This window comes from Felis catus, chromosome A3 (assembly GCF_018350175.1).
Source record: "Felis catus isolate Fca126 chromosome A3, F.catus_Fca126_mat1.0, whole genome shotgun sequence".
Lineage (NCBI taxonomy): Eukaryota > Metazoa > Chordata > Mammalia > Carnivora > Felidae > Felis > Felis catus.
This window is the reverse complement of record NC_058370.1, coordinates 69,672,555-69,684,617: the sequence shown is the minus strand read 5'-3', so window position 1 is coordinate 69,684,617 and position 12,063 is coordinate 69,672,555. Positions and strand designations below refer to the sequence as shown.

At 37.5% G+C, this 12,063-nt stretch overlaps 1 protein-coding gene across 26 annotated transcripts in view; it reads left to right on the top strand.

Annotated features, from left to right (window-relative positions):
- NRXN1 (neurexin 1) overlaps positions 1-12,063 on the top strand; it is a 1,127,382-nt gene that overhangs the window by 418,721 nt on the left and 696,598 nt on the right. For 17 of the 26 annotated variants that reach the window (XM_019827189.3, XM_019827188.3, XM_019827175.3 and 14 more), the window contains 3 exons: positions 4,521-4,822; positions 6,941-6,964; positions 8,012-8,173. In XM_019827189.3, coding sequence (XP_019682748.1) covers positions 4,521-4,822; positions 6,941-6,964; positions 8,012-8,173 — 488 coding nt within the window. The remainder of the gene's footprint in view (positions 1-4,520; positions 4,823-6,940; positions 6,965-8,011; positions 8,174-12,063) is intronic. The other 9 variants (XM_019827182.3, XM_019827181.3, XM_019827180.3 and 6 more) reach the window with 1 other exon arrangement.

Here is a 12,063-nt window from a genome sequence, read left to right as displayed (position 1 = left end):
AGTAGCAGACAGAGTTGGAGGAAATACTCCTCTTGTGTTGTAGAAAAATAGAATGATTTATGTGTTTTTATATTTATAAAGAATATATACATATTCTTTCATGAAAAACAGCATAGCAAAAATATTTTTCCTGCTTAGATTCAAGTCTCATTTATGGCTTTTTGAGGTAATGATACATTCTACAGTGAGTTTTTCCAATACTTATATGGTTGCCTTTAATGCAAATTTGAATTATCTAAATTTGAAATTAAACAATACAAAAAATGATGTTTTCATTTTTAGGTAATAGAAACATCCTGGTGCTAAATGTCATCAACACTCATATAACTTCAAAGCTTGCCATTTAGTGAATTGCAGACTCTGTTTACTACTTTTCCTCCTTGGGTCTGTCACATTATCTGGCAAATGAATCCTTTGTTAAGATGCATTTTGAATTATGCCAATTTGAAATGACATTAGGTCACTTGGATAAAAAGCTAGTCTTTTAACTAAACCAAAACTCCTTACACCCAGAAACTTTGTTATTTTGTTATTTGGTTATTTAGTTATTTAAGGGTAGTCAGAGGCTGAGTTCTAGTCCTGCTTTTTGTTCCTGGCACATTTTCTGAACTTGAGAGTCATTTAAACTGTATGGGTCTCACTTTTTTTTTTCTCTGAGTTTTTATTTAAATTCCAGCTAGTTAACATACAGTGTAATATTAGATTCAGGTGTACAATTTAGTGATTCATCACTTACATATAACACCCAGTGCTCATCACAAATGCCCTTCTTAATGCCCATCACCCATTTAGCCCATCTCCTACCCAGTTCCCTTCCAATAACCCTCAGTTTGTTCTCTATAGTTAAGAGTCTTTTTCTTGGCTCACTTTCTTAATAATGTACATCAAAAGGTTGGGCCAGAGGAGGGTCTTTAAAACTCCCTGTGGCTCAGAGACTTATTCTGAGTGTTCAGTGGGGATGAAAATTCTGCAAATATCATCTTCAGATAAGTTAATCTCACCATATATAATGTATGTATATGTATGTGAACCATAATTCATGTGGCTACTATTATAAAACTATCATAACAATGAGCAGAAAAAATTAATTGAAAGCAAGTGGGGTATATTATTCCTATTGAGTACAGTAACCATTTTCTGAGGACTGAGACCTTTACACTGTGAGAAATTCCCATGGGATTATGTAATGCCAAGTAGTACTTACTGAATTCAGTCATTTTTCGTCTTATCAGCCTTCTCAGCAGCAGTAAGAATTACGTTTTATCCATGGCTTTTCCAAACCTGGAATTTTTCTCTTTTATTTTCATTTTTTTTTGTCAATCTCAAGGTTATGACATGTTACTTTAATATAATTTGGCATTTGCCTTTCCCAGAAGACTTACAGGATTGAGCATCTTTTCATTTATTCTGTGAAATTACTGTGCTTTTCTTTTGCCCATTTTCCCATTGTTTGTCTTGTTTCTTATCGATTTATCAGAGTGCTTTGCATATCCTGGATTATAGTCCTTTTTAAAATAATATGGCATGAGAATATTTTGTCACAATTTTTATTTATATTATTTCTGTCTTTATGATATTATTGATGAACAGGTGTTCCTAATGTTAATGTGGTTGAATGTATTGATATTTTATTAGTGCTTTTTGTGCCTATTTAATAGGTCATTCCATAATTGAATATCTTACTTTCTTATTTTACAAAAATTTTACAGATTTGCCTCAGTAACTTATATCCTTAATGCATAGAGAATTGATTCTTGTGAATGATGTAGAGATCCAGTTTCACTTTATTCATATAGATAACCAGCACCATTTATTGACTAATCTATACTTTGCTTATTTAATGGCAATGCCTTACTTGATATAGACCATTTTCATATATGCTTAAGACTGTTTTTAGTTTCAGTATTTTTATTCCTCCTTTTTTTTTATTAAAAAACTTTTTAATGTTTTTATTTATTTTTGAGACAGAGAGAGACACAGCATGAGCAGGGGAGAGGCAGAGAGAGAGGGAGACACAGAATCAGAAGCAGGTTCCAGGCTCTGAGCTGTCAGCACAGAGCCCAACACAGGGCCCGAACTCACGGACTGTGAGATCAGGACCTGAGCCAAAGTCAGACGCCCAACTGACTGAGCCACCCAGGCGCCCCTTAATTCCTCCTTTTTTATTTATCCTAATGTACTATCTTCATTACCATAATTTTGTAATAAATGTCCACCTTTACATAAGAAAGTTCCTTCATCTTTCTCTGGCATAGCTTGGCTATTTGGGGCTCTTTGTTTTTCCCATAAAACTTGTAGAATCATCTATTCACATTCATTTAAAAATTTCATATTTTTAATGGAATGTCATCAAATCTATAGATCTGTTTATATATGTTTAAAAGACTTACTGTCCCAGTACACAGAACCCTGAAATACATTATTAAATCCAAAATTTCTCTGAAGATTATTTTGGTCTTTCAATTCATACAATAATATTTGCTAATATGAGTTTTTCGCTTATAGTCTTCATAATGCTTATATATTTTTCCTATCTTCCTACATTATTTATGACTTCAAGTACAGTATGTTGATAGTAGGCATCCTTATTCTGACCTTAAAGATAATATTCTAGATTTCCCAATGAAGTTGACATGTGCTATTTGTTTTAGATTGTTTATCACATTTATTACATTAGACAGACAAGAAGGAAGGCATCTGCCATTCCTCATGCCTACCAACTTTGCTAGATGCCTATATATGCATTATCTCATTTTATCCTGCAAGACTGGCGTAACTGACCATTTTCAGAATCTGAGACTTGGAAAGATGCATAACTGCCCTTCCAGTGCAGTTAGCAAGTAGCCAAGCCAGGATCTAATTTCATATTTTGACCTACTCCCCCCCCCCCCTTCAGTATATCAGAAATATTTAGTTGTGCTAACTCCCAGTATCAAGCTACTTGCCATAGTGAACTGACCAGGGATGTAGACACCCGGACTGTAAACTTTCAGAGATAGGAATCCTGTCAGCTTTGGCCACTCCATTACCCCCAAGGACTAGGACTGGGCTTAACACTTGGGAGGTGCTCAGCCAATATTTTGAGTGTATGAATGGGAGGGGACCTCTAGCATGGCTTGCATTGTCCTTGCTATGGTTCTGCCTCAGAATGTGATGGGTTTGACTTGACCACTAGTTGTCACTAATAACTTACTAGTAGGCAGTGACTATTCTTCAAGGGCTCACACTCCCTTGTTGAAAATCCCTAGGTGCTTACTTGTTAGGTGCTTACTTAGTGCCATGCCTTTCCGACCTGTACCCACTTGTGGCACTGTCTGCATCCAAAGAGTCGGGTCATCAGGCTTTGGTGAGCTGAAAGCTTGATTTGAGCTCTGATGCAAGGATGTGAGCTATTTCACTGTCAGATGAATTAGCTCTGGGATAAAAACCTATTGCCAAGGGTAAGCCCCTTTTTGATATGAACCCTCCAGTAGACAGGGTAGAGACGCTATATTACCAACATAACAGATTAGATTTGCCAGTACCACTTATAATTCTGTGTTTATAGTTTATCAGAAGCTGATTCCAGACCATATTGTGTCATTTTTCTTGGCACAATACCATCACTGCCTAGGAAGTCGAGGAAGCTTTGGCTTACACTCTTCCTTTGGGCAAACTCATTCAACCAGTGAAAGAAGACTGATTTTTCCAAATACCCACTTTTTGGGTTGATCTGTCTGACATCTTGCGGGATCCACATTGTTACTTGTAAAAATGGTAGAGACAGATATAAAGAAAATGTTAAGACTTCATTTACATGCTATTCCCATGTTGATGTGCTGGAAATTTTACCAGTGTCATAAAAGCCAGCCCTACCATCTGCTTGGTGAGATCAGGGAATGAATCAACAATCCAGCAGACTCCATTAAACTCCATCCAGGGAGGGAAAAAAAAAAAAAAAAAAAAAAAAAAGAATGCACATGCTCTGGAGGAGATCTATTTACTCCCAGACCAAATTCTATTTTTTTCTTTGCTCTCCCCTTACCAGATAATTTGTCATGGTTCCTCAGGGATGAAAATATTTGGCTCTTCACTGAGAAGATCTTTGAATATAAATGTCTCACTGAAAATTAAAATAACGCTGCAGTTGGATGGCGAGAATGTTGCAAACACATTGGAACCCATTGTTGCCAGCAGAGTAGAACCATCCAATATGCATTTATGGTACCTGATTCATGCCCTGAAGATATCACAGAGCTACTTTCTCTGATCAGAGCTCTTGCAGTGATACTTAAAAATTAATTGAATTTTCAAGAATGTCAGCTTTAGCTATTCCAGTTGATGGCCCAATAGCTTAAGAGGCTTATTAAAAATATACTGCCACCTACAGTACCATTTGACTCTGTTTGACAGGGCTCTTGTCATGAATGTTAATTAGATAGAGTTAATTTGGGGGCTGATTGATTTTGTTTGTGTTAAGGTCTGCTGATTTACATAGTATATTTCTTTACTTATGCATGTGTATATTTGTTTTCCTCTAGGAAAAGAAGAATATATTGCCACTTTCAAGGGATCTGAATACTTCTGCTACGACTTGTCTCAAAACCCCATCCAAAGCAGCAGCGATGAAATAACTCTGTCCTTTAAAACTCTTCAGAGGAATGGACTGATGCTTCACACCGGGAAATCGGCTGATTATGTCAATCTTGCCCTGAAAAATGGAGCTGTTTCTCTGGTCATTAATTTGGGATCAGGGGCCTTTGAAGCACTAGTGGAGCCCGTGAATGGAAAGTTTAATGATAATGCCTGGCATGATGTGAAAGTCACCAGGAATCTGCGTCAGGTAACAGCGCAGTGGATAAGAGAGTTACTGGCTTTGTTTCTCACTACAGCTGTGTGTGTGGTACTTGAAAATCCTAACAACATGATGCAGGGCTCCTCAGAGTCGCTTACAAATTAGCTTTTTCTTCTTCTGAGATGAATCTTCCTGCCATACTTGAGCAGGGGCATATCTAGAAAGTTCTGGGGGCCCAAAGGCTATTTTAATACAGCGACATGTGACAATTGCCCAGATCGCTGCAAGGATATCCCTGCGACCTGCCCTTCCTGTGATGTGTGTGATTTTGTTGGTTTTTTTAATTTTTTTTTTGTTTGATTTTAAATTATAGTTTTCATGGTGATCATTTGGAAGCATGCACATTGGGGTCATTAAATCACAGTTCCTTTTTTGTAGTAAAAAAAAAAAAATTAGTGTGTTTGTGATTTGGGATTGTATCAATCCCTACTCCTTCCCCACCTCCACCTCTGACATGGGGACATGAAAAGCCCCTCAAGGGGAAAAATGACTTTGGGGGCCTATACATCTCCTGAAGATTCTGTTTATGAAGGTATTTTTTTTTTAATTTTTTTAGCACAGATACTTTAAATCCCAAATGGCTCCGGAGAGACCATTTCATCTTCTAGGTGCCCATTTCTGTTTGGTTGTATTTAAAACAAAAAAAAAATTCTTTCAAGAGTCTATATACTAGTAAAATATCAATTCTTTTAGTAAATCTGTGGGTCCACATATACTGTATGTTTTTAACTGAGGCATCTTATTACAGTATATCTATCTGTATACACAGATGAAAGTAAATAGATTGTCCTTTTATATTGAACATTATAAGTTTGGGTTATTATCTGAAATTTTATATTACAATGTGTCATTTTGTTAAGTGTTGACAGTGACTAATTTTTCTGCAGTACGTGCTGATCTCAAACTAATATCCTTAACATATTTGTTGTTTCTCTGAACAGTTGGAGAATGACCGGATTGTCTCTGGTTTTCCTTTACTAAAACAGCCCTCTCTTTCTGAGCTGTTAACCATCTAACATTTTCTTTCCCGCTTCTGAAAGGCTTAAACTATCCAAACTAGAGAGGCAAAAAAAAAAAAAAAAAAAAAAAAAAAAGGCATTTTAGGAGTGCAGACTTAGTTTAGCTAAGGCAGACAAGTAAAACTGAAGGATTCTTGAGACCCTCAAAGACCTTTCAGAGGCCTTCTTGGCATGGGAGGGGCCCTGCATGCTTCACACCTGCCCTGGGAGTTAGTCGCCCACCCTCAGTGCAGCTATAGACCAAAGATTTCCTATAAGTCTGTCTCTTTGGTTTTCCTTTTTTTTATTTTTTCTCTCAGATTCTCACCAAGAGACCGGAGGCTCATTTGAGAGAAGCGCAGAAGGAAGGGTGGGGCTTGAGGAGCCCACTTTCTAGATTTGCCTTTGCTCAGGTTACAAACCAAACTGTGAATTGGTAGCTCAAAGGAAACTGGTTATACAGCTGGGGTGCATGTGTGGCAGGACAGATTGAAAACAAATCCATTCTACTCATTCTATGTGTCAGGATCTTTGCTTTGTTTCATTGCAGTAAACTGTGACCCTAAAGTCCATCAATATGACCGAAGGAAGTTTTGGAGTTGAGGAGGAGTCCTTGTATGCTGTAAAATTGAGTAGCAGGGCAATGCCAACCGATTCCTATGAATTTGCTGGGGCTGGGTGGGCCAGGGTGGGGGAGGGATCACTTACGGGCATAAGGCGGCAGTGGTCAGCTGATGAGCTTTAGGCCTTTGAATCCCTTTTAGACTTTTTAAATGACCTTCAGATGTACTCAGGGAGACAAAGGGAACATTGCCATGTGTCTGTTTCTATCTAGTAGCAAGTTACGAACAATGCTGGCAGGAAAAATATTACCTCTGTGGGAGGCCTATTTGTTAGTCTGCTTTTTTCTTGTAAAATTTTTTTGCCCTTTTTCTATGTTACTAACATGCTTAATAACTAACATGTCATTCATGGAATGTTTCATTCTACTAACCGTTACCTGAATCAAAAAATGTACTAACATGGTAGAGACCATCATATTTTTTAAGTAACGATCGTTATTCTGTTCACAGTTTTTAATTTCCTTTCTCCCCCCTTCTCCACAAAGCACTCAGGCATTGGACACGCTATGGTAAACAAACTACATTGTTCGGTAGATATCATTCTAATTGTTTCTTATTTTGGGTTTGCCGTGTGTTTTCTTTCTTTCTTTTAACTGTAGACATCATTAACAAAAGAGGAACTGCGGTTGGTACTCTTCTGCTTACTTTGACCTCCTTCTTTTCATCTGTTGTTGACCTTCTTATTTTTTACCTGTTCCTGTCAACTTCTGTTTTCCAACTCACCTGTAGGGGCATCGTTAACGTTTCGAACGTTTTGCATCCAGCTGTGGTTAACACGGGATAAGACAAAATGGTGGCTGGCCCGAGTGACCGCAAGCTCAGCCAGTCTCTAACCATTCATGATGCATGGCATGCCCACCTGATTTGGGAATGTTGGAGATGCCACACCCACTCATCTTTACGTCATCACAAAGCAGTTGTTTTTTTTGTTTTTGTTTTTGTTTTTCCTTTGGTTCTCCCTGTTTTCTTTCCTTTCCTTTCTGAACTGTACTGTCCCTCCTGCATGTGCACATCAGCGTGTGCTGCTTCCACTGGTTGTTTTGCCTTTCCTCCCCTTTGGCATGGATTTAGGCACTTGCATGCTGAACAACTGCTGCTCAATAGTGCAAATAGTGACGTTGCTGGAAATAGCTTGCGCCTTTTATGTTAACAAGGTGCACGTTGTGATTAGTGAATAACAGACGACTAAACTTTACTAATATGTACACCAGCAAAACTAACCTAGGAAGCATTTTACTAACACCATTTTTGTGTCTGCTAAATAACTTTTGAGTTGCAGTAGGGATGATGCTGACACTAGTCCAATAATCAGTTAACTCTCTAACTAGTTTAGATCTCTTAGGGCTAGTTGAATAGAATCCAAGAATAAACTTCAAACAGACATGAAAATGGGTTCCGCCATAGGTCTAAAAATAAAAACCAAACAAACAGAAAAAAAAAAAGCAAAAACAAAATGAAAAAAATAAAACAAAACAAAACACAAAACAGGCATATCCCAGGATTACAGTATCTAGGTCTGAGTATAGCGTGTCCTTTCCCTGTGCTTTGTTATCTAGGTGACAATATCAGTGGATGGGATTCTTACCACAACGGGCTACACGCAAGAAGATTATACCATGCTGGGGTCTGATGACTTTTTCTATGTTGGAGGCAGTCCCAGCACAGCAGACCTTCCAGGGTCACCAGTCAGTAACAACTTTATGGGCTGTCTCAAAGAGGTAAATATCATTGTCACTGGAATCATTTCTAATCCATGATGCCATCATTTCAGATCCGGACTGAAAGCACCTTTGCTGAAGACCCAGTGTTTGAGGAGTCAAATGGCACAACCTTAAATTCAGTATTCTACTGTTGTTTATGTAGGACTGGGGGAGGGAGGCAGCTCAGAGAACATTATGAAGGAATTAAGTTCCTCTTCTTTAGTAGTCTGTAAGTCACAATTAAGATCTGCATGGGTAGTTGTGTATTAGCTATACAAGGAAGCCAAGCACAAAAAAATATTGGGTGTAGAGTGAAGTTAAATGCCTTGCTCATTTTTACTTAAATGTCTATGTGTTATTTATACAGTGGTGACTTGGAAAAAAAAAATTAAAAATTCAGCTACAAGAGAGGCTATAAAACAAAAACAAATGAGTCTGTATGATGAGATGATTTTGTTCTTATGTTTTAAATGTGTTCTAAAGAAGTAAAGCTATTTCATTTGTTATCTGATAAGCATACTTGATATTTACCTGAGCCAAACTATCAGACTAAAAGATATCAGTAATTTCATCCCTCATTCTCAGCTGCCCTTATCTATTATAACTCTTGATAGAATTGGAACTTGGCGGGGTACAGGGAGAGAAAGATCGGGAAGTCCTTGAATTTCAACTTATATTAATATTTTTTTCCATACAAGCTGCCTGTTTTCAATCAGGTACAACCCAGTTTCTTTTGGCTGCTAGAATCAGAGACTTCTGTTGCATTCTATGGCTGCAGTTTAATGGTATAGAGCTCCAAATGTAAAGTTGAATAACTTTGAATTTATGAATGATTTGCCATGGGTGCTATTTCTAAGCAGTTATATACTTTGGTTTATTCTAAGGAAAATATTCTAATCATATAAAGTCGATTCAGATAAACATCAGTGAAAAACGGCCACTGCTTAAGTTATCCTTGCCTCTCTTCCATTTATGAATATATACTGGTTTGCCCAGTATGTGGATGTATATAGAAGAATCCTAAGAGGGATTTGAAAATGCTAGTCTTAACAAATATAAGGAGGTGCAGTTTTCTGAAAAGTTGAATTTAACCGTACTTTGTGGTGAGAGGGATTGATTTCCTCCCAGAGAATAACTTTTACCCTTAATAAATATGTAGCATGACCCAGGACTTTGCTAAGTTCTGTGGGCATAATAAAATAATTATTATTTTCATTATTATAATAATATACTGGCATATTCTGAACTCTTATTTTGTGCTTGCTGCTCTTCTAAGAGTTTTACAGGGATTTCCACAGTACAAGTAGTAATTTTATTATCTGCATTTTTCAGAGAAGGTATCAGGTTTTGGAGCAGGTAAGTTTCTTGAGGAAGTCTCACAGCTAACAAGTATTAAATCCTAGAGCTTAATCAAAGAAATCTGATTTCAGACTCTGTTGTCTTCTTAACCACCTAATACGGTGTCCCAAAAGAAATGTCTGTTGGGGTCCCTGCCATAGGAGACTGTGCAAACCCTTGAGTCTCTTAAAAACAGAAACAGCTTTTGTAAATATATAATAGACTGTGATGAGGGACTAAATTGTGCGGCAGAGTTATGCCCTTTGGAGTCCAAGAGAATGAAATAATTAAGAGATCTAGTAGACAAGGAAGATACACAAAAGAGTAAGAATATGAGAGTCTTGATGGATGACTGTTTGGTATAGACAGGGAATGGAGAATATGTTCCAGACTGGGGAGAAACATGGTAAAAAACATAATAACTACATTTCATGAGAAGATGCCTAAAATCCCTTTATGGTTAAGAGGACTGTGAAAGGGGTGCACAGAAGCACACCCCCACCCACCCCATTTCCTCACTGTTACTATGAACAGGCCAACCTAGAGTCAGTCCATAGGCTCTGCTTTATCTATGGAAAGTCAGTCCTTCTGTGGACTAGAAAAAGGAAAGGAGATCTAAGGGGATCTAAGCTTGAATGTAGCTAAAGAGCTCTTTGGGGTATTCAGTAAAAAACATGAGGTTTTCTGTAGTGAACACTCAGGTTTAGCTGAGTCTTGTTGTCTTCTGACAGTTCAGCGTGGCAGGACAACTTTTTGAGTGTAGGAAGCTGCAATGGATTGCTGTGATCTGAAATTATAGTTTCAGATTAAACTGTACTTCAGATTAATGTCTGTAATGTTTAAATGTTAATGAGTAGTAGATACACTTTCGAACTCATCTATTTTTAATTGGTTTTTCAATCACAAAAATCACTATAGCAAAAATAAGCCAAGTAGTCTTCCATATGACATTTAATTAGCCCCTCCTGAGTCCATGCAATGCAGGTTCACTCATGTCATTATCTCTACAGGTTTTGGATTGATATCATTCCTCCTTATTGATTGGGTACCTCCCATGTCTCTCACTTCCACAACCTGGGGGATGTGTATAGAGCAAGTGCTGCCAGTTTGTTTTTGTTTTTGTTTTGTTTTTGATATGTTATCTCTTTCCTTCATTTCCTCCTGACATACTAGAGATACTAGAGGGTAGAAGGGTATAGGCATAATCAGCCTGTAAATGACAACCTACTTTACTTGGAGGGCTTTTGGATGGGTCATAGTTTCCATCCATGTCTGAATTACTATTTAGAATGCCCTGCTCTTCCTACTTCTGAGATGAAATTGTGACCAACTGTCATAGATTTGGAGTTAAATCACCTCATTTCAGGTAAATGAGCTTTGTAGAGTTACTAAAAAGAGAGAAACTGCCCATGTTCATTCTCACCACATGTGATAACAGTAAGCCCATGTAAACCTTCCTTAAGTTTCCATAAGCATTCTGCCCTGGAGCATGTGGCGCATAAAATTCGTTTTTCAATCTGTTGTGCAACCCTTTGAAGATGACTAATCCTGGGGCATATACTAGTAACACCAAGTCTGAAGTCATAGAAGAAATTTTGGAGGGTTAGAATAAGAAAGATCCTGGAAATCATTCTCCAAGTCCAGTCTTCTTATTTTGGAAATGGAGAAACAGACCTAGAGTAGTCACCTGACCTACCCAAGAGCAATGAAGGGGTAACAGGAGTAGAACACAAAGTACTGTCAGATAAAAGAGAATATCTGAATGGCTGACTCTGTTTTATTGCAAACAGTGATCTCAAGACAAAAAGATGGCCTGCCATCCTCACTAATTCATACCTCCGCTCTTTAAAGTGGAAAAAAAAAAAAAAAGACATTACTCAACATGATGAAACAACCCATAATCTAATGTTCATTCGAAGCAGTTAGGGCTTTCCCTGTATGGCATTTGAAATGAGACTAAGCTTGCATGTAAGACAACCAAGCCTCAGTAAGAAAAGTGTTGTTATACTTTAGTGACAATCAAATTTCAAACTGAAGTAAAATTAGCTTAACATAATTTGGCAAAACCTAACCTCAGTTTGTTGAGAGAGAGAGAGAGAGAGAGAGAGAGAGAGAGAGAGAGAGAGAAACCTTGAATGGCCAGGAATTTATAATAAGACAATCAAAGTATTTTTAAAAAATATTTAAATTTTCATCACAAGTAAATAAAAATGTCTTTAAAGAAATGTTTGAGCTCAGTGAAAATGACTTTCAGGGATGTAAATTTGAGAATACAGTACAAAATTGTAAGTAATAAATTACCATTATATAGCCCACATCTATGAGATTACTAGAGGGTGATAGGTCTTTAAAAATATGCTTTGTAATCTGACTTTTACAAGAGCAATGCTAACTGTGCTTTGGCAGAAACATTTGTTTATATTTTTTGCATTTTTTATAACACTGAGTAAAGCTGAATTATATGTTGCTTAAGAATTGGTTCTCACTTGGGGCACCTGGGTGGCTCAGTCGGTTAAGCATCCAGCTTCGGCCCAGGTCATGATCTCGCGGTCTGTGAGTTCGAGCCCCAC